The sequence below is a fragment of the Arabidopsis thaliana genome, assembly GCF_000001735.4.
Source record: "Arabidopsis thaliana chromosome 1 sequence".
NCBI lineage: Eukaryota > Viridiplantae > Streptophyta > Magnoliopsida > Brassicales > Brassicaceae > Arabidopsis > Arabidopsis thaliana.
In genome coordinates this window covers 21,195,366-21,216,403 of record NC_003070.9, presented here as the reverse complement: position 1 = coordinate 21,216,403, position 21,038 = coordinate 21,195,366, and the positions used below count along the sequence as shown (strand labels likewise).

The following is a 21,038-nucleotide window of genomic DNA, read 5'->3' as shown; positions in this document are numbered from 1 at the left end:
CCAAATTATCTTCAATTTTCTCAGACTTGCGCTAACTACAAATCATGCTTACCATTTATGCCACTTCATATCTTTCATCACGAGCTCCTCTAATATTGGACAACCTGATAAGAAACTAACAAACACGTCAACATCAACAACTAGAATGTCTTCAAGCCACAAGGTCTTCTGACAAGGAAGATGAATAACAGCTTCATCATCTCCATTTATCCAAATCAAACAACGGTTAGTTGCTTACTTCAAAATTACAAGAGTAGCTTACAAAAACACTTTTGAACTCAATTGGAAAATTCCTTCTATACCAATTATGCTAAGCGTTGGCTACTATATTCCATTGTCCAATGGATAATCTACCAAACGAGTTACAAATCCTCCATCGATTTCGTCATTAAGCGTCAGCGAAAAACTATCCAACTTATGGTTGCAACTTCTCAGCCTCAACACTTGAGCACAAATCTCACTAAATGCTCTTCCTCTTGATCATCACTAAAAGAAACATTCAGCCTTTAAAGATTCACATCTCAATTGTCCATTATCCTTTCATAAAAAGAAGAGACACAATAACCGATGTCAAGGAAATAAGGATGAGTTTGATTTTTTTGCTTTCCATTTAATTTTCTGAAGTGCAAATGTTAAAACGGATCACTTGGCACGAGATATTTATACACAACCGCACTATATTGTCTATATAATCAATATTTTTCAACATTGACTCATTTGAGTTAATTTAATAATGTCGAAAAAAAACTATATAAAGAAAATATTTAGAATATCCAAAATAAAACAATATTGTTCTAGTGGAGATTGGTTAAGATTTTACGGTTTCGAACAAATACATATTAAAATTTATACTAATAATTATATTACCTAATAAAATTACATAATTTGCAAAAAATATTTAGCCAATGAAGAAAAAAAAAGAAAGTTAAATACACGTCCGACAAAGGAAAAAGAAAGTATATACACGTAATAATATCTCTTAAATACTAAAAGAACAAGAAAAAGTAGCTCCTCCTCCTGTCCTCGCCGCGTCGAAATGTCGACGGCTTTCAATTCCCGATCAAATTTACAAGGGAATCCGTGGTAGCTCTTTCAATTCTCCTGGCTCCGCCGCTCCTCTGGTAATTTCTCCGAGGTTAGCTCGTCTGCTACAATGAAATCGGCAATCGTCTGGGGAATCAGCAGCTCCTGCGACGGCCACATCTTCGCCGTACATCCGTGGATAAGGAAGAAGAGATTCGAACCTGGATAATCTATGAAGCGAACAAAGACAGACAGAACTTGGAGCGTCAAATCTGTGAGTGGAATTACAGGATAGGACCAACTAAGTCATAACATGTATATAGTCTGTTGTTACACAATTCACAGTTTTGATTTTGGGTTTAGTTAAATGTCTGGCTTGGCTAATCATGTGGTTGGTTCTCAAAGACTGACAAGGAACTTCGATTGTATATACACTGGTTTAAGATGCTAGGCAGTTTTTCATCAACTGTTAGATTTCGATTTCTCTATGTAGCACTAATATACATTTTGGTAGTCTTAGCTGTCTGTCTTTGATCATTTCACCTGACTATTATGATGATTTACCTTGAATATTTGTGACCTTGTTGTAAGTCCTATCCAGCAAGGATCTCATTTGATGTTTCGAAACTCCAGGCGACCCTCGAGCTATGCTCTTCCACAGGTAGATAGATTTCATTCGGTTGCGTTCATGACATTGACGACCTTGTATCCGTCTCTTATCAAATTTGACTGTCCTTTGTTCATAATGATGGTCTCTTTTTTAATGCTTCCAGGATAATACAAAATGTATTTGACCTTGGCTTGGAAGTTCTGCAGAACATTTAATTGTTTTTGTAGCTCTCTCTGTCTCTGTCTTTTCTTGATGAGACCACCGGACCAGACACCCTGCTGTTAATACATTTACCTGGAAGAGAGTGGAATCGGAATCATAGAATCGCTTCAGTTCTCAACGCCTTGAGTTACTACTCTTCTTGCTCATAAATCAGAAGGGTTTCAATGTACAAGGTCGATTGATGTTTGCTCGCTCCACAAACTCAGAAGCCTCTATTGATGAAATTGCAGACGATTTTGGAAGACTCAAATGATGATGATTGGTGGTGAGGCTACCTCGCTAGTGTATCAATTGTTTTCTCAAAAGCTTTAAAACGTTGAAAATAAGCATAATTCCACAGGTTTATATTTGTATTTGCACTTCTCTGAGAATAGTGGAGGTTTCAGTTGTTAATGAGTGTATTTGCTGCCTTTAATCACAAGTTTTTTCTTAACTTTTCTAAGTAAGCATTCACAGAGTTTGTAATATATCTCTTTAATTACATTACCTTAAGAACAAGATGCATTTTCAGAGCCATAAAGTTGAATCATTATATGCACACAAAAGACTTTCAACTTTGGTCACAATTACTCTACTACACGCCTTTGCTTAAGCTTGGAGTACAGATATCTGAACATTTGGGGAAGCTTTTCCTTCAAGTCTCCGAAGTTCAGTGGCAATGTCGTAAAGAGCGGTAACGCTATCTTCTGTTTGCCCATATATTTTCACTTGTTGGAGATGTAGCATTCTCATCAAAAACCACCGTACTTGCTCACCAAATCGGGCTGCATCCTCAGTAACTTCTCCTCTCTTTTTCCCAACAACTCCTTCGTATATCTCTAGGTGAGTAACAGGAGATTTTACTAGGTAAGAGATTGCCTGCTCCATGTTCCTCCTGCAGGGACACACATCACCACACACATCTGTGGCTAAGTGGAAAAGCCCCTGAAACATAAAGACATACAGTAACGCATATGTTTTGCTTTTAACCATAAAATCGATTCACTAAGCAGCTTGGTTTCTTACCTCCAAGACGAGGGTTTCCAAATGTGGACATTTACTAAGCAGCTCTGGAATCGCATCCCAGCCTAGTTCTTTGTCACTCTGAATAGTCAGGTGAGTCAAGTATACGAATTCAGGAATTGGAGGATCGAAGTAGTGGTGAAGGACCTGAAACACAACACAAGCAAATCAATTAGTGTTGTCTTGTCTTCCAAATCTCAAACGTGTTATCAGACAAGAAATTCTCCTACCTGAATTGTGTTCGCATACAAATAGAGTTTCCGAACACTTGTTATTCCTGTGATAAAGGCTGTGGCATTATCACCAACAATCACTTCTTGTCCCTCATCTTCTTCCTCTTTTTCATCTATCATTTCAAGTCTGATCTTGGCTTCAATAAGGGAAGAAAATTTCAGTAGTGGATATTGCCCAGCAATATGATCAGTGTACTCAAGATACAAGACATTCGGAGTGTCAAACAATACACTTTGAGGGCATCTATCATACTCATCCATTTCAACATAATCAGTCCAAACAATTTTCAATCTTCTGAGACTTGCGCTAACCACAAAACAGGCTTCCCAATTATGCCACTTCATATCTATCATCACGAGCTCCTCTAGTATTGGACATCTTGATAAGAGTCTAACGAACACTTTAACATCAGCAACTAAAACGTCGTCAAGCCACAAGGTCTTCAAACAAGGAAGATGAGCAGCAGCTACATCATCTCCATTTATCCAAATCAAACTACGGTTGGTTGCTAACTTCAAAGTTACAAGAGTGGCTTGCGAAAACACTCTTGAACTCAGCTGGAAATTTCCTTTTATATCATATATGCTAAGCTTTAGCTTCTCTACTCCATTGTCCAATGGATAATCAACTAAATGAGTAACAAATCCTCCATCGATCTCGTCATTCAGTGTCAGCGAGAAACTATCCAACTTACGGTTACCTCTCTGCCTCAACACTTGATCAACAAATCTCACAAAATGCTCTTCCTCTTGATCATCACTAAAAGAAAACTTAAGACTTGAAAGATTCTTCATCTCACTTCTCCACCATCCTTTCATAAAGAGAAGAGAAACAGTAACCGCGGTCTTGGTTGGTAACCAAGACAATATGTGAGGTGCAAGACACTTGGGCAAATCACAAAGCTCCGTTTTCTTCTTCTTATTATTCGATGTCATCTCAACAAACCTGAAATTAAACAAACACAAAATTAAAATCTGTATAAGAGAAAATAGAAATCTGAGAACTAAAAGCAAAACCCATAAATCATACAAAAAAGTAAAAGGACGTTGAGGAAAAATCGAGCTACTTTTCATCAGGAACAAGTAGAAACCAAAAAGAAATATGAGAACTAAAGCAAAACCCATAAATCACACATAGAGAAATCAAGCAGAATCCATTAATCATACTAAAAATATAAGGACGTTAAGGGACAATTCGAGCTACTAAGATACTTCTCATTAGGAACACAACTCATGGAACTAATTTTCAATTTGCTTCCATTTTCAAATGACTTTTTCTATAGATTAAGAAATTAAAAGCATGAAATCCTCCAAAACAACAAAGAAACAGAACGCACCTGTGTGAATCGTGGTTGAGCAGATTTAAACCCTAAGCCTCCTTGTGTTTATTAAATCGAAAAAGAGATGGAGAAATGAGAGGACTGAGACTTTTTTTTTTCTTTTTTTTTGGGACAAAACATTTTCGGAGAAAATATCACTAAAATCCTCAAGTTAATGAAAACGTTGATTTAAATCCTCAATTCTCCACAAAACAAAGTAAATATCAAATTTATATTAACCTTCCAAATAAATATCCAAATTTTGTTGACCTGATTTAGGCATACTATTAAGTAGATTATATATCCTATTAACGGAGTTAATTTTTTTTAACAGAGAACCTTTAATTCAAAACGTTATTGTTTCTAAAAACAGAGCGATATCGTTTGGTAATAGTGTATTAACTAAATCCCCAAATTCAATCTAAAATTCTTAAATCAAACAAAAATTTTAACCCTAAATTTTCATATGATTTGAAGCTTGGGATTTAGTTGAACCGTTATAACAAAACCACAATGTTTTATTGTTACATTTTTAATTTATTTATTGTATCATATGGGCTAATTTGTTCTTTTAGAATCCATAATTGATCTAATTGGTGCATAAATAAAAAGGATTAAAGGGAGATAATCAGTTAACAAATTTGTAAAATTCCTTAAAGTAGGTTATATAAATAGAGAGCAAAACAATATACTTTCAATTGTAATCTTGTAGCTAGGGGTGTCAAAATGGGTCAAAATTCATGGGTCAACTCAACTCAACTCAACCCATGAACCCTAAACCCTAATGAGTTGAAAATTTTGAGTCAAATGAGTTGATGGGTCAAATGAGTTGATGAGTCAATTGGTTTGATGAGTAAAATGAGTTGGGTTGTAATGGTTAATGGTTTCAATGGTTTACACAATTAACCCATCGAGTTTTGTAAAATTGAATTAAACCAACTAAAATCTCTAAACCAATGCCAATTTAAGTTTAACCAACACATCTAAACCAATTTAATAAAATAAATATTTTTCCAAATTTCTTAAATATACAAGCGATGAAATTGAGAAAAAGTAAACTCGTAATTTTCTCGCCAAAAACGCAAACCCGTAATTTTCCCGCCAAAAACATAAACCCAAGATTTTCCCGCCAAAAACGTAAACTCGTAATTTTCCCGCCAAAAATCGTAAACCCGTGATTTTCCCGCCAAAAACGTAAACTCGTAATTTTTCCGCCAAAAACGTAAAGCCGTAATTTTCCCGCCAAAAACGTAAATCCGTGATTTTTCCTCCAAAAACGTAAACCTGTGATTTTACCGCCAAAAACGTAAACCCGTGATTTTCCCGCCAAAAACGTAAATCCGAGATTTTTCCACCAAAAATGTAAACCCGAGATTTTCCCTCCAAAAACGTAAACCCGTAATTTTTCTGCCAAAAACGTAAACCCGTAATTTTTCCGCCAAAAATGTAAACCTATAATTTTCCCGCCGAAAACGTAAACCCGTGATTTTGCCGCCAAAAACGTAAACCCGTAAAATGTAGAATCCGTAAATATCCTAAGTTTGATGATAATGAATTAATAATAATTATTATTTATTATTGTTTTATAATAATAATTAATTAAATTATTACTAAAATAGGTTAACCCATTTAACAACTCAACCTATAATAATTAAATGATTTATGGGTTGACCCAACTCATTTTGTTAAATGGGTTGGGTCAACCCATAACTCATTTAACCCTAAACTCATTTGATTATGAGTTGAGTTGAGTTGGATTACCCATTTTGGCACCCCTACTTGTAGCTATACTAATAAATCATATGAAATAAAATGAAAAGTTCAAAAATAATAATTAATTGTTAATAATACTTTTGTGTACTATTTTAAATTTTAATATAAAGATGTTACAATTTTTTTTTTTTTGATAATGGAGTTTTTTCTTAAGATAATAGTTAACAGAAATAATTAAAGAGATATTATTGAAGAGTGAAAGTTATCATTCCGATCAGTACTAATTAAAGAACTAGGAATTTCAAAAAAAATGATTATTCCAAAATATACTTCACTATATAGATATATATATATATATATATAGATGTTACACAAATAAATAAATAATGTACTTCAACTTGCAGGACCTTTTTATCTTTTGTTATACTGTTATATGATTATTTACTAATAAAAAAACTGACAATTCTTTATTTTTTTCGTTTTTTTTTTTCTTTAACGGCTATTTTTTTCATTTACATGGTTACGTTCTAATATTACCCTCGTTTCAATCCGTGTTTGGAAAGCGTTTTAACAAGGTTATTTTTTTTTACAAAATTTATGGTGGCTAGAATAGAAAGACATAAAAAGAACGAATACTCTGTGCTTTATAAAAACCATGTCTTCGAAAGTTGGAGAAGATACTTATGAAGAATATAAATATAACTGAACTATATACGTTTGTATTCTCATGGATAACAACTTAAACAAGTATACTTTACAATATTGTCGGGAGCATTGTTCCTAATCAACAAGCTAGTATATGATAAGTAAAAACGGATGTGGAAATTTAAAAAATCCTCCAAAACCCATAAAAATTAAAATAGTAACACAATCTCATATAGTATATGTATAACTATATGGTCCTATAAACAAGTTTCAAACTAAAGCAATAAGCAATATTATAGTCATGAAGAGGCGTATGCAGCAACGAGCTCGATGATTATATTGTGGCTAAGCTGCAGATGGAGCTTTGACATACTGAAGCGCACCGGCTTCAGACAAAGCTTCGATAAACTGCTGAAGTGTCTGTTGCTTCTTGTGGCTGTCCCCAATGACAACATTCTTGTAATCAAGAGACTCGTCATTGTAAATGTCCCACCATTTCTTGACCAGCATCTTAATGTCTTCTCTGTCCATGTTCTCTTCTTCTCCAGTGAATCTGATATAATACAACAAACAACTTTTAGAAAATTCAAATCCACAACTTTTCTATAAACAAATTAATATTAAAATAGCTCATGAGAGGTATGTTTGTGATTTTAACTATTTTCGTTAGATAAAACTTTGTTAGAACATATTTCTAATGTGAAATTTTTAGATATCCCAATAAAATTTGCAACATTTAGTTCTACGACTTAGTGGTACTTTCAACTTATTGTTAGTTATATGCAAAGATATTATTTTCTGATACATCAAATTGAATATATTAAAATTTTGGCCTACAGAAATAAATAAACTTGATTGGACGTCAATATATAAACTTGATTGAAAATTATTTGAACTAGTAATAATCTTACCTCCAAGGTTTAGCACCAGCAGCACAGTAGTGAACAACTTTGACTTGGTCAAGCTCTATATTCTCTGGATGCCTCCAAAGCATTGCCAAGACCAAGTTATACACTGGTGGTATTGGCTTGTATATGTCCTTGAAGTACATATTCAAAAAATCCTATAACATATTCAAATGATTATAATTTTTAAGTTGTAATATCCATAATTAATAACTTTTTGTGGGTTTCTATAACTTAATAATTTTATCTATTTACCTGTTCAGCAAAAAGAGTGGGAGGCACAATTTTGACCGTCTCCAAGAGGTTATGATAAGTGGAGAGGTTAGGCTCGTAAACGAACATACCGGCGTTGAAGTACAAAGGCGGCTTAGGACCAAGCTTGGCCTCTGGCCATGTCACCTTGTCCGGACACTGTTGGCAATAACCGATCTTGTACTGTGGCGAGTGACTCCATGTCTTCTCGCAAAAACAGTCCATAACTGCATAGAATTGGCCGTTTGGAAGATCAAACAAGTGATCTATGTTGTCGAACACTTGTATGTCACCGTCCAAGTATATCATCTTGTTGTACTCCACGAACTGCATCCATATATAATTTTATTATATATAAGAAATTAAAGATATAAAAATAATCACTATAAGGTCTTTTTTTATATAAATATCAACTTCTTTTGGAACAAACAATGAAGTACATAATAATATTTTGGTCATATATAGAATTTACTTTGCTAGATTTTATATTCTTATAAATAAAAAACTTAACAAACAATACATATTTATATTTGTACCTCCCAGATACGAAGCTTAGAGTAGTTAATGACATAGTAAGCCATAGCAAACTCGGTTTGATTCTCCGGTGGATAAACCGGCTCTATCTCCTTAACAACACAGCCTTGATCCACCAACTGTTTCCGGTGATCCTCCGGTACATCCGGCAAAACCGCCACCACGAGTGGGTACTTGCTCTTAGCTTTCCTTAGCCCCTTAGCAAGACCCACCACCCCTTTCACGTAGTCTCCAGTTCCAGCAAGGAAAGTCACGTACGCCCTCTTTTCTCCGCCGGTTGCTGAGTGGACCGGTACGGTGAGTTTGGTATTGATCTCAGGTGCCATCTTCTTTGTCTTTTAGAAAATACTTCTGTGTTTGTGTTTGTGTTTGTTTTTGTTTCGTTTAGTTTGTGTGTAGTGTGCTGAGTATGTGGGTGATGCTTAATGGTGCTTTATATAAGATTTTGTCTTAATTAATTAAAAGATTAATCGCTAATTACTTTGGATAATTAAATACGACCGACTACTAAACGTTTCCAGAGAAAGATTTTGATCCAACGGCTATTCAACAATATGGTGGAATCTAACGGTTTAGGATACGCGCGCGAAGCTTCGTTTTGAATTAACTATTTACAGTGGGTCCCAGTATAATCCAGGTGCTGCCACGGCGTTACATAACGACACGTGTCAGTATCTAGACTGTTCGACTCATCAAGGTTTTTAAATCGAGCTCGTGGTGGTTGATCGGTCATTTTTATGTGTTTATCAATGGGTTCCACTTCAGATATACGACGTCGTATGGGGTATTTAATACACTATATTAGTGTGGGATTTTCTGATTGGTTATTATGTGGACACGTGTCTACGTGGAACGTAGTAGGCGGTGATGATACACGTGGACAAGGAAAAGTCTTGTTGGGCCCATTTCCCGTTTGGTCTATTTTCCATGTTTAAATTTCTTTCCTATGGTAGTTTGTCTGACCGATGACCGACCGACTATTTACGGCATATGTGGACGTTAAAATCATATATATTTTTTAATTGCATGACTCAAAAACTCATAAGGTTATGTTTCGTTATTTTTATTTTTATTTTATTTTAGTTTGTTTCTGTCAAGTAGGTATTACTTATCTGCATTCAACAAAAAAAAAAATTTGTGTTAGGTTCCATAAAAAAAAAAAAATGTGTGTAGTTCCTCTCAATTTGTATTTTTTATAGCTATTAAATTAACTTTTAATCTAACATTTTATCAATTATACTTTTAAATTTTTCGGAAACCAATCAAGTCTATGAAATTACTCACATCTCGAGTTTTATTTTTTTTTCTTCTAGTTTTCTTCTTTTTTTGGTAATTGATAGGTTTCTTAAAGCCAAATAAATGGATTATTTATTAAATAAATGAAAAAGTCCCCATTCTACATTTTTATAAAATTTGCCGCGATGTACCATGCATCCGCAAGTGGCGTTCACTACCTTTAATTCACCAAGTAATTTAGAAAAAAAAAAAAAAAAAAAACGGAAAAGTGTCGTTGTGATGTAAATTTCTCAATGGGCCGACCTTGTTTACTATACGGATGACAAAATCAGAAAAATAGGATAATGTTAGTTTATTATGGCTTTATGGAGTAGAAGTTAGTGTAAGGTCACTTCAATTCCTTCGGTTAGTTTTTGTACAAACTAGTCTATCCACGACTCTGAGTCTTTGACTAATTCTTGAGTGTAGAATATTCTATGGAATCTTTTTTTTCCAACTCGTTGTGGGATCTAAAAAACGAAATAGGCGAGTAATGTCAAATGTGTATGACTCTTGTAATATGTTTTTTTTGTAATAATAATCATAATATTCTATTGAAATAAAATAATAACAAAAATAATAATAACTGCTATATAAAAGTTTAAAGCTTTTTCAATAAATAAATAAATAAAAGTTTAAAGCATAATTGTGTTTTACTCAAAACATTCAATTAAATTTAGTAGAAGGTTTTTTATATATAGTAGTAAATTTTTATTTTTAGTATTTTTTCTTGTTATTTTATATGATATTATTATCAAGGCATGTATATTCAAAAAAAAAAATTGTTTCATTAAGACAACATATTAGATCAACTTAACTAACTAAATTGTAAAGCCACATATGGATTTGGTCACGACATCGAATAACTATGTGCGTGGTTCTAGCTAGCTAGGATCAATCTATTTTTCAGGCCATTAAGGTAGTTTATAATTTGTTTCTTTTCCAAAATTCCCTTTATCTTTTGAATAATTGTTAGCTTATTGATCCTTGAATTTGCTGTATTTGTAAATTTTCAATGTTTTATCATCCCATTTTTTTAGTCTTGGTTTGGTTAACTTTTTGGTCGTTTTCAGATTGTTTTTATCTCTTGATTCAAGTATGTGTTAATGTTTTAACTTAGATGACCTAACTGCTCGCGAAATCCCAATTAAACACTAATGGGCCGTAACGTGACGCTGACACTCAAGATGACGTTGATATTAGGCCCATTTGAGTGAAAAGACCTTATCGGCGATAAGCTATACTCATCGTGACGCTGACATGCAACGTACGTAATACTAGGCTCATTCACGTGAAGAGTGACCCGCATTACATCGACTAGCGAAAACTAAGTCTTGTTTTTGTTTTTGTTATCAGCCAAAAAAAAAAAGTCTTGTTTTTGTTATAAAGTTTCTCGTTGCTTATTAATAGGAAAATATTCCCCTTCTATGATTTTTCTTCTAGATATTTACTTTCTTGTGTGACAAGTTGTGTCTACGGATGACCTGTCCTGAATCTTTGTTTCTGTTTTCTTATTCAATCAATGAAATCCAAAAAATAAAAAGAGAGTCAAAAACTACAAACTAAAAAATTATTGTGTTGTTCCTTTATGTTTTGATTGGGACCTATCAAACACCTATATCAATTCATCACCAGTACAAGTGATCTCAGATCGACCATACCGGTATAATTTATAAAACAGTCGTGAGGTACGCAAATCGGAGACGTAATAACACGATGAAAATTCAATCCTATAGCAAGCCAAAGTTACAAAAACTAAAACTAACGTTAAAAACTATAGAAGGCCCATGATATTCATTGGGCCTCGCCAGAAATAAAGCCCAAGAGCCAAGATAAAATCATCATTTCTGTCTGGGTCAGAGTATTCGAAGCCTCTGACTGGGTCAGAGTATTGTACTTCCAAGCCAAATCCCAAAATCGACGAAGAAGAGAAGAAAGCTGAGCAATTGCAGATTCACGCATCGAGGTTAGAGATGCTTCAATGTATCTTTCTCATCTCCGATTCTGGGTTAGTGAATCTTCAAACCATTTCTGTCCTCAGACTCAGATCTAATCAGTCTGAAATGTTGGACTCAATTCATCTTCTGTTGTTTGGTTTTGTGTTTACAGAGAGGTAATGCTAGAGAAGCAGCTTACTGGTCATCGCGTTGATAGATCCATATGTGCTTGGTTCTGGGATCAATATATTTCTCAAGGCGATTCCTTTAAGGTACTATTATAGCTAAAGTTGTCTTTTTTTGTTTTTTGTCAATTTGCAATCTTTTGTCATTTCATCTACAAATTTGATTCAAAGTTCGAGACTTTATCTTATCTATTGGGTCATCTTTAGCTCTTGATTTTAACTGTGTTAGTGTGTGTCTTATGCTTCTTTGTTGTGTTTTGGATAGGCACTTCCAGTGATTGCTTCACCAACACATTATCTATTTCAAATTGTTCGTGACGGAATTACGTTCTTAGCTTGTAGTCAAGTTGAAATGCCACCGTTGATGGCAATCGAGGTGAATATTTTGCTTCTTCTTTGTAGATTCTAATGTTGTGAAGTTTTTGTAACTTTGTGAAGTTTTAGTTCCTTTGCAGAGTTGCTGATGTTTTGTCTGAGTACCTTGGTGGGCTAAATGAAGATCTCATTAAGGATAATTTCATCATTGTCTATGAGGTATTTTTGTTAAACAATATGCATTTTATGAATGAGCTTTTTTCTTAACCGAAACTATGGTGGACATTATGGTTTCTCTTGTGTGTTGTGGCTCATTTGTTAGTTCGGTTTACCAATTTGTTCAAAGTTTGTGATACTAATAAAGGCATTTTGGGATAAGGTCACAGCGTGTCTTCGTGTGTTTAATCAACTTGTAGTTGTTGATTCTTTCTATTTGATCTGGAGAATACATAGTAATGGTTACAAATTCTAGCTTGTTTTGTTCTTGTTTTGCTATGTTAATATCGTACTGTCCTCTTATTCCTCTAGTTTCACTGTTTTTGGATTGCTTTTTCACAAAGTAGACAATTGTAACATTTTCATCCTTATGATTGATTGGGAAACAAAGTTTTGCTATGGAAAATACATAATTTTGTTGAGGTTTACTGTGTTGGTTTGAGAGATTTGATTATTTTACCTTTTATGTTGGTTTGCAGTAACTGAGACTTGACAATGTGTGATTAATAGCTTCTTTGTGTATTTTATCTTTTGCTATGGCCTCACCCTTTCTTGGATTGCCTTAACTGAATAGTTACACAAATTTGTGACTTGTAGCTTTTGGATGAGATGATCGATAATGGTTTCCCTCTCACAACAGAACCTAGTATCCTGAAGGAAATGATAGCTCCACCGAATCTAGTCAGCAAAATGTTGAGTGTTGTAACGGGAAATGCTTCGAATGTTAGTGACACGCTTCCGAGTGGGGCGGGCTCTTGTGTTCCTTGGCGACCGACAGATCCAAAGTACTCTAGCAACGAAGTTTATGTCGACCTTGTTGAAGAGATGGATGCAATTGTAAACAGGTTTGTGCTTGAAGAAAATTCACAAAATCTTCAGTTAATCTTTACGACTCATCTCACTCAAATCATACTTTTGAATACACTGACTGATTCAGGGATGGAGAATTGGTAAAATGCGAGATTTATGGCGAAGTCCAAATGAATTCTCAGCTCACTGGTTTTCCAGATTTGACATTGTCGTTTGCGAATCCATCAATCCTAGAAGACATGAGGTTTCACCCGTGTGTCCGCTACAGACCATGGGAATCTCATCAAGTTCTCTCCTTTGTCCCTCCAGATGGAGAGTTCAAGCTTATGAGTTACAGGTGTGTGTTTTCACAACCAAACGTTATTCTTACACTTTCTTGAAGATTTATTCTAATATCTAAGTATCTCTGATTCAATATAGGGTGAAGAAGCTAAAGAACACACCTGTATATGTAAAACCTCAAATAACATCAGATTCGGGTACATGTCGAATTAGCGTGCTAGTGGGAATCCGAAGCGATCCAGGGAAAACAATTGAGTCGATAACCTTGAGTTTCCAGCTTCCTCACTGTGTATCATCTGCAGATCTCTCATCAAATCATGGAACTGTAACAATCCTCTCTAACAAGGTAATATGCTGTCTGGCTTTTGCTTTGAATTCAGTTTCCAGATTTAGAAACTTACGTTTTTTGATTGTGGACTATGTTTTGCAGACATGTACATGGACAATCGGGCGAATCCCAAAGGACAAAACTCCGTGTTTGTCGGGAACACTAGCGCTGGAACCAGGGTTAGAACGGCTTCACGTGTTTCCGACATTCAAACTCGGGTTTAAGATAATGGGCATTGCTCTTTCTGGCCTAAGAATCGAGAAACTTGATCTTCAAACTATCCCTCCTCGTTTGTACAAAGGGTTTCGTGCTCAGACACGCGCTGGTGAGTTCGATGTCAGGTTGTAGCTTTCTAATACGGTCATGCCATGCCGGTCAAAAGTCTTGACTTTGGGCTCCTGTGAATTGTTTGTGCCAAATGGTTTTATACATCCAATGGTTTTTGTGATCTAAGTTATGATATTATAAGGGCTCTCATCGCTAACAATCCAAACTTGATGTAACTATGAATTCTCATTCCATTTTTTTTTATCGAATATTTCGATTCTCCGTGGCAATGAAAGATTCTGCCGATGTTTATGCGACGAACTTCTAACCTTATTTCTAGAGCCGTTACCTTTTTTTATGATGGCTTCTTGAAACCTTTTTGAAGCTTGATTTGTTGTACTCTTGAGGTTTTAATTTACGCATCTAATTTCCATAGCTTGGAACATACTACAAAGATTTTGATGGACGGTCTAAATATGTGAGTTTTGCCTTCTATCGATTTTTTTTTGGTTTGGCAAGTCACCTTTGTATTTTCATGTAGCTTGAAGCATAATTAGAAAGTTGCTATAATAAAAATCAATATTAGCGTGAATTTTGGCCGTTTTCCGTTTTTTCTTGTCTTCTACATTATCATTATAGATTATTTGATCTAATCCTAATAGAAAATCAATCAGATTTAATGTACATATTGATCATGATAGCACATATAAAAATCGTCCATAGGAAATCCGAGTGTTGCAAAGAGAGCTGCAACTTATTTATTGCACTGTTCATATTGCAATAATCTAAAAACTAAAATAGTTGAAGTAAGGAGTAGTATAATAACACAAAAATAAAATAGCATTTAACATTTGTCTCATATTCAAGTATGGTACTGTTGAATGGGCACTTTATACTATCAAAATTCAACTATAATTCTTGTTGTCAAAATAAATATGCTCATTTTTCGGTATACACTGTACATACAACACACCTATAGAGAATTGTGATATAAATTTATAGTTCGGCTATATATTATTAATTTTGCTCTCCGGAATACCAATTCTGATCAGACTCTTCGAGTTTAGTAACTGCATACCAAACATTAGATTAAACTTATGTATAAAAATAAATATTTTTTCATAACTAATATATATATATATATATATATATATGTATATATCATTCAATGGTTTGTCATAATGTTGTTGATGTGTCATAACTTGGATCCAACATGCATAACACATGTTGACAAGGAAAAAAGATAAACATAAATAACTTTTTCTTGATTCACAAAAAACGTTATGTATGGTTAATATCAGTCTCGTGCAATCTTCATCATAGAGATTAATGACCCTAAATCTGATAATGATGTAATGCTTTTTCACCGTTAAATGTTTATTTTTCCAACTACATTTTTAAATTGATAGTCCTTCTATTATGATTTTTTAAGATTGAAAGCTTGCCAAATATAGAATCAAAATAACATTATCTATGTAAAAAAAAAGAAAAAAAAAAGTTACTTTCTTCAACATTTGTTTGTTCATTAGGATAGAAATGTGGGAATTATCTCTAATTCCACATTCACTAGATAGCCAAATTCAATTTTCTTATTAGTAAAAAAGGTTAATATATCAGTAGATTAATTTCAACTTATACTTCTTTACGCCCAATCAATTGTTATACCACAACATATAGTTAAAAAATTAATGTTATTTTATTTGATATTAATTTTTTTTTATTTAAATCACACGAAACACTAGTTAATTATGGTTTTGCCACCAAGTTATTCGTTTTGCAAATAAGCCCAAAACATTTATCTATACAACTAACCCAAAAAAAAAATTCTTAAATTTATCTGTCATTCTATTCTATGAATTATTTAGTAGTTTAAGGTATGTTTGAATAATATTTCTTTAAAATATAAAAGCATGAACCTTACGTTAGTTCATGTTGGTTTCTTTTTCAATACTTGAATAAATAGAAATAGACTGGACGAGCAGGTATATATGGTATGGTGAAATTTTATTTCATCTATATATTAAAGCATGAACCTCACATGAATTCATGTAAGATTTTTAAAATTTTCAATCATGTATAGAAATATATCTGAAGAGTTTATGGCAGTAGCATCTGCATTTCAGGACAAAGTATTTATAGTAAAAAATAATAAACTACAACATATATCTACTACTTTTTTCTTTCACTTGGTCAACACACACACACACACACACATATATATATATATATATATATATATATATATATATACTACTATAACAATCAATATTTTTTGTTGAATAACTTGTATTTTATTTGTTAACATTTTATTTTTATTTATTTTGTCAAAATTTTCCATTACTTTTGAATGCATGTTCCTATACAACTTTGTTTCTATGTAGTCTAAAATGTATTTAACAAAAAAAAAAAATCTCAATGTCCCTATGTGTTTCACTTATCAGCTCGGTTTATATTTAGAAAGGTTAACCTAATTACCTGAATATAATTTAATTATATTGCAATCTCGTGATGTAGACGAATATATATTGCATACGAAACCATGATTCATGTACTTTTGTTTGTTTTTAATTTTTCCTCACATTTGCAAGTTGTTACCTCACAATGCGATTAAATAAGGTCACCGTCCTACCTACAAATGAAAAATGCGATTTACACATGTCGATACATTATTGGTTATATTATGTAACGTTTGTCTCCTCACCCAAGTCACTTTAATTTAGGCCATAAATCTGCCCAACTGTAACCATTAAAGACCTTTACACTATCTACATGCATCACATTTTTGTTACGAAATTTTTCTTTTCCATTTCAATACAATACCCCAAATATTAAATTCATCACCTAATAAATTAATCTACCTATTTTTAAAAAGCTAACAAAACATTGACATAAATGGGTGGCCATTTGAAGTAATTTTTTTTTTCACCCTTGAAAAATATTATTTTCTATTTCAATTTAATTCATCAATTTTTTCACTTAACAAATTATGTTAATCCATTTTTTCAGAAAATTTGCTAGTTAGGGCAATAAATAAAATTGGATGATATCTTGATATAAATGTTTTGCCATTTGTAGTAATTTCATTGTGATGTTTCTGTTTTTGCAGACTGAATTTTAAAACTAAAAGACTCACACTTAAGGCAATGATCAACTACTTTTTGTTGCTCAAATTGTGCAACTTTTTTTAACATCCCAAGGTCCTTAAATCTTTGACTTTATAACCATAAACCGTTGTAGGAGCTTTCATATTCTTACCCTAACACATGTCATTAAATTTCATACAATGGCAAATTCCGTAATTAAATAGAGAATACAAGGGTGATTTCATACCACACCACCTATAAATTAAAAGGCAAAGATCTCCACAATAAACCTAAGAGACAGAGAGATCTTAACACAAAACAAAGCAAACACCAAAAAAAACAGAGATGGGTTTGGTTACAGATGAAGTGAGAGCTAGGGCAGAGAAATACACAGGAGATGAGATATGCCGTGAGAAGACAAAGGAGTTTCTCAAGGAAGTTTCTATGCCTAATGGTTTATTGCCATTGAAGGACATTGAAGAAGTTGGTTACGACAGAGAGACAGGTATTGTCTGGCTGAAGCAGAAGAAGAGCATCACCCACAAGTTTGAAGCCATTGGTAAACTTGTCTCTTACGCCACCGAGGTCATTGCACAGGTGGAGGTCGGAAAGATCAAGAAGCTTACCGGTGTTAAGGCCAAGGAGCTTCTTATTTGGGTCACTCTCAATGAGCTTGTCTTGGAGCAGCCGACAAGTTCAGGGAAGATCAATTTCAGGACACCAACTGGTCTGTCCAGGACTTTCCCAGTGTCTGCTTTCGTTGTTCCTGAAGTTGAGAAGCCTGCAACGGAGAAGAACAATGGAACCACTGAGGTCAAAGAAGCTGTTGCAGTCACAGATGCTTAGTCTCTCTAATCTTATTAATCTTATCCTTCCAATCATGAATTACTTTCTGCTATTTGCTGCTTAATTTCCTTTTATCAATAAGATGATACAATTTCAGATTTGGAATTTATAGATATCTATAAAAATCAATATCCTTTTAATACAGCAGATTCCGTATTATCTAAAAACCTATGAAAAAAACAAAGTTAAGGTTCTTATTGTCTAGACTCTAGATCTGAACAGCTTCTGATGTTAACATTTCAACAGAAAGCAATATCTCAGCGGTTACTTCATAGCCAACGATTTCAAAAAGTTTCTTGGAAGCTATCACAAGTCACAATCTAAACACAAGAAAGAAGAGTTCTACTATAAATAGACCAACAACATTTGATCCAATGAGGCAGGTTAAGATTGTCCTGATACTAAACTTATCCATTACCTGATCTAAATCGAGGTATGGTGATGTATGTTCTTTATTTAGTAGGACAGTCTACAATACTATATGTATAAATAGAGCCATACCTAAAAGAGATTTGTCCAGATATTGTCTGTCAGATTCTGTGCTCTTCAAAATCCTCTGCTGTCATTCATCTTTACTCACTTGATCTTTGTTAGTTGTTTCTTGCGTCATCAATCTAACCGATAACTTAACCACAAACGGTAGCAGAGTGCAAATATAACTTAATCTATGTGGTTCATGTTCAAGTTCCGACTTCTTGATCATTAACTAAGGAGTCTAATTCAGGAACATATCCAGCTTCTCTAGTCTCTTCTATCAGTAACCCCAAGACTGAATACACGGAACTCGCATTAGGACACATTTTATCGCTAACGGCAAAGCTAAAAACTTGATTTTCCACCAGGATCCAGCTCATACCGGCTTCTTTTTTGTTCCCCATCATCCTCATCATCTTCCTCACTCTCGCGAAATCGACCCACTTCCCTTCTGCTGCATAGATGTATGAAAGCATCACATAAGTCCCCACCATTTTTGGTTTCAACTCCATAACTTTTCTTGCAGCTAATCTACTTATCAATCCATTGTGCTTATGCGCTTTACAAGCCCCAAGAATCGCTCCCCACGTGGATTCGTCTGGCTTAAACGGCATTCTCTCAACTAATTCATAAGCCTCACCTATTTTCCCAGCTCTTCCAAGCAAATCCACCACACAGTTGTAGATATCTCGATCTGGATTTATACCATACTCACTTTCCATCACATTAAAGTACTTCAATCCTTTCTCCACTAAACCAGCATGGCGACACGCACTTAAAACCGCCATGAACACAATCCGGTCAGGTCTAATACCCGAACTAACCATTTTATCAAAAAGCTCAACAGCTTCTGCTCCATAACCATGTGATCCATACCCAATCATCATTGAAGTCCAAGACACCAAATTCCTCCTATCTACAATTTCACCAAATACTCTTTGAGAGTCCGGTATATTTCCGCATTTAGCATACATATCGATCAAAGCATTAGCTAACTCAACGTTCTTGTTAAACCCTCTTCTAAAAATCCTTCCATGAAGTTGCTGACCACAGTTCAATGCCGCTATATTGGCACAAGCAGCAACTAAACTCGTGAAAGTGTAACAATTTGGCACAAAGCCTTGCGATTCAAACCGCTGAAACATAAGCAGAGCTTCACTACTATCTGATCGCTCAAGCTCGGATATTAAAGTGTTCCATGTGATTAAATCTTTATCTTCCATCTCATGGAAATAGTGTTTCGCTTCTGATAAATAACCACACCTGCAATACAAGTCCAATATAGAGTTCATCACCGGGAGGTTAGACTGAAACCCACGTTTAATCACAGACGCATGAATTTGCTTGCCGGTTGTAACTGAATCAATCGAAGCGGAAGCTCTAACCGCTATTGTTATACAGTAAGGCGTCACTTCAGCATTCTCCTGAACACATAAAACAGATCCAAAATGTAAGAACTTCAATACAAAAACGTCACCAAAAACACGAGGAATATAGCTAAATTACCAGCAACATTTGCTTGTACATCTTTAAACCGCCAATGCCATCACCCAAATGCGTAAACCCGGTGATTAGAGTAGTCCAAGTAACATCATTTTTCACCTTAATATCCCGAAAAATCAAACAAGCAGCCTCCATTGTTACAGAACAAGTGGCGTACATATTCATCATCGCATTGTCAACATAAAGAGAACCTTCCATGCCAAGTTTAACCACAACTCCATGAACCAAAGCACCATAAGCCAAAACCTTCATGTTTCTACAAGACTTGAGAACACTCGAGAGCGTGAACTCATTCGGGCTTGTTCCTTGCTTAACCATCTCGTGAAAACACTCCCAAGCACGAGCATTGTAGTTGGAAGAAGCGTAACCAGTGATCATTGCGGTCCAAGCTACTACGTCTCTATCAGGCATTTCGTCGAACAGTGAGCGTGCTTCTTCGACTAAACCTTTTTCGAAATATGAAACGATTAGATTTGTTGCTAAAATGTGATGCTTCTTGGGTTTATATGGAGGATACTCTGTGTTTTGACTTGATTCGACGCCGGCGTTGCGTAGAGAGCTTCTGACAAAGTTTGGGATTGGTTTAAACGCATTGGAGCGTGCAAGTTTGGTTATGCTCATGTTCTTGCGTTTAGACCAAAACGATGTCTGATCAAAATTGGTTGGAGACTTCTGCGTTCTTTAGTAATATCACCATTGTCGGAACGAGAAAGCTCGGAAGTCGTGATTCTTCCGAGGTAGACACGGCGGATTTGGGAGTGTTCGGATAATTCAGTTATGAAATAAAGATTTTTGGAACTTAAACCGAAACATATCGGTTCAATCTATGATTTGCTGTTCGATTCGGTTCGGGTTCAAAATTGTAAAGGAATGTTATTTTGGTTATTTCTATGATTTGCGGTTCAATTTTACTTAAATTTCATTCAATTTCGATTAAATCTTTGTTAATTTTGGTTTAATTTTACTGAATTCGGGTTTAGTACTAAAATCTAAAGTGGCAGACTCGAAAAGTTAAAGCATTATGAGATCAAGATCGACGCCAAGTCGCAGATTAGTAAG

At 34.4% G+C, this 21,038-nt stretch overlaps 5 protein-coding genes, 1 long non-coding RNA gene and 1 pseudogene across 12 annotated transcripts; 3 read left to right on the top strand and 4 right to left on the bottom strand.

Annotated features, from left to right (window-relative positions):
• The first annotated feature begins 996 nt into the window (after positions 1-996).
• Positions 997-2,779, top strand: AT1G56612. Of its 3 annotated transcripts, NR_139872.1 has the most exons (3): positions 997-1,297; positions 1,615-1,684; positions 1,797-2,779. It is a non-coding gene; the product is annotated as an other RNA (long non-coding RNA). The 3 variants fall into 3 exon arrangements; NR_139873.1 differs by having other exon boundaries at positions 997-1,684; NR_139874.1 differs by having other exon boundaries at positions 998-2,258.
• Positions 1,842-4,685, bottom strand: AT1G56610 (Protein with RNI-like/FBD-like domain). Of its 3 annotated transcripts, none has more exons than NM_001198324.1 (4): positions 4,519-4,685; positions 3,088-4,008; positions 2,861-3,004; positions 1,842-2,779 (listed from the first exon to the last, which is right to left on the bottom strand). In NM_001198324.1, exons 2-4 carry the CDS (start codon positions 3,907-3,909, stop codon positions 2,444-2,446), a joined length of 1,302 nt encoding a protein of 433 aa, NP_001185253.1. In that variant the 5' UTR covers positions 3,910-4,008; positions 4,519-4,685; the 3' UTR covers positions 1,842-2,443. The 3 variants fall into 3 exon arrangements, with proteins under 3 accessions (NP_001185253.1, NP_001031201.1, NP_176054.2); NM_001036124.2 differs by having other exon boundaries at positions 3,088-4,036; positions 4,428-4,557; NM_104538.3 differs by lacking the exon at positions 4,519-4,685 and having other exon boundaries at positions 3,088-4,430.
• Positions 4,686-5,395: 710 nt separating this feature from the next.
• AT1G56605 lies at positions 5,396-5,922 on the bottom strand (annotated as a pseudogene; the record flags this gene model as incomplete). Its single annotated transcript has 1 exon — positions 5,396-5,922.
• Positions 5,923-6,768: 846 nt separating this feature from the next.
• On the bottom strand, positions 6,769-8,867 carry GolS2 (galactinol synthase 2). Its single transcript, NM_104537.3, has 4 exons — positions 8,461-8,867; positions 7,928-8,251; positions 7,679-7,830; positions 6,769-7,320 (listed from the first exon to the last, which is right to left on the bottom strand). The coding sequence occupies exons 1-4, from the start codon at positions 8,782-8,784 to the stop codon at positions 7,113-7,115; spliced, it is 1,008 nt and encodes a 335-aa protein (NP_176053.1). The 5' UTR covers positions 8,785-8,867; the 3' UTR covers positions 6,769-7,112.
• A 2,680-nt stretch (positions 8,868-11,547) lies between these two features.
• Positions 11,548-14,456, top strand: ZIP4 (Clathrin adaptor complexes medium subunit family protein). Its single transcript, NM_104536.5, has 8 exons — positions 11,548-11,741; positions 11,843-11,942; positions 12,121-12,231; positions 12,300-12,389; positions 12,984-13,231; positions 13,324-13,533; positions 13,617-13,824; positions 13,909-14,456. The coding sequence occupies exons 1-8, from the start codon at positions 11,707-11,709 to the stop codon at positions 14,152-14,154; spliced, it is 1,248 nt and encodes a 415-aa protein (NP_176052.3). The 5' UTR covers positions 11,548-11,706; the 3' UTR covers positions 14,155-14,456.
• Positions 14,457-17,273: 2,817 nt separating this feature from the next.
• On the bottom strand, positions 17,274-20,760 carry PGN (Tetratricopeptide repeat (TPR)-like superfamily protein). Of its 2 annotated transcripts, NM_001333790.1 has the most exons (3): positions 19,983-20,760; positions 18,504-19,900; positions 17,917-17,937 (listed from the first exon to the last, which is right to left on the bottom strand). In NM_001333790.1, the coding sequence occupies exons 1-2, from the start codon at positions 20,598-20,600 to the stop codon at positions 18,683-18,685; spliced, it is 1,836 nt and encodes a 611-aa protein (NP_001319256.1). In that variant the 5' UTR covers positions 20,601-20,760; the 3' UTR covers positions 17,917-17,937; positions 18,504-18,682. The 2 variants fall into 2 exon arrangements, with proteins under 2 accessions (NP_176050.1, NP_001319256.1); NM_104534.2 differs by having other exon boundaries at positions 17,274-19,900; positions 19,983-20,755.
• Positions 17,278-18,400, top strand: SVB (plant/protein (Protein of unknown function, DUF538)). Its single transcript, NM_104535.4, has one exon. It carries the CDS (start codon positions 17,502-17,504, stop codon positions 18,000-18,002), a length of 501 nt encoding a protein of 166 aa, NP_564720.1. The 5' UTR covers positions 17,278-17,501; the 3' UTR covers positions 18,003-18,400.
• Positions 20,761-21,038: the final 278 nt, after the last annotated feature.

What these genes read in the sequence shown, in the direction of transcription:
- AT1G56610 (NM_104538.3), bottom strand. Translation starts at nt 4,215, where the DNA reads ATGGGTTTTGCTTTAGTTCTCATATTTCTTTTTGGTTTCTACTTGTTC. An exon ending in TGTATGCGAACACAATTCAG is followed by an intron (nt 3,005 to 3,087) that starts GTAGGAGAATTT and finishes GTTGTGTTTCAG; the next exon opens with GTCCTTCACCACTACTTCGA. An exon ending in TGGAAACCCTCGTCTTGGAG is followed by an intron (nt 2,780 to 2,860) that starts GTAAGAAACCAA and finishes TTTATGTTTCAG; the next exon opens with GGGCTTTTCCACTTAGCCAC.
- GolS2 (NM_104537.3), bottom strand. Translation starts at nt 8,784, where the DNA reads ATGGCACCTGAGATCAATACCAAACTCACCGTACCGGTCCACTCAGCA. An exon ending in CCACTCTTTTTGCTGAACAG is followed by an intron (nt 7,831 to 7,927) that starts GTAAATAGATAA and finishes AATATGTTATAG; the next exon opens with GATTTTTTGAATATGTACTT. An exon ending in GCTGGTGCTAAACCTTGGAG is followed by an intron (nt 7,321 to 7,678) that starts GTAAGATTATTA and finishes GTATTATATCAG; the next exon opens with ATTCACTGGAGAAGAAGAGA.
- ZIP4 (NM_104536.5), top strand. Translation starts at nt 11,707, where the DNA reads ATGCTTCAATGTATCTTTCTCATCTCCGATTCTGG. An exon ending in TTTCTCATCTCCGATTCTGG is followed by an intron (nt 11,742 to 11,842) that starts GTTAGTGAATCT and finishes TTGTGTTTACAG; the next exon opens with AGAGGTAATGCTAGAGAAGC. An exon ending in TTCAAGCTTATGAGTTACAG is followed by an intron (nt 13,534 to 13,616) that starts GTGTGTGTTTTC and finishes GATTCAATATAG; the next exon opens with GGTGAAGAAGCTAAAGAACA.
- SVB (NM_104535.4), top strand. Translation starts at nt 17,502, where the DNA reads ATGGGTTTGGTTACAGATGAAGTGAGAGCTAGGGCAGAGAAATACACA.
- PGN (NM_001333790.1), bottom strand. Translation starts at nt 20,600, where the DNA reads ATGAGCATAACCAAACTTGCACGCTCCAATGCGTTTAAACCAATCCCA. An exon ending in TGTACAAGCAAATGTTGCTG is followed by an intron (nt 19,901 to 19,982) that starts GTAATTTAGCTA and finishes TTATGTGTTCAG; the next exon opens with GAGAATGCTGAAGTGACGCC.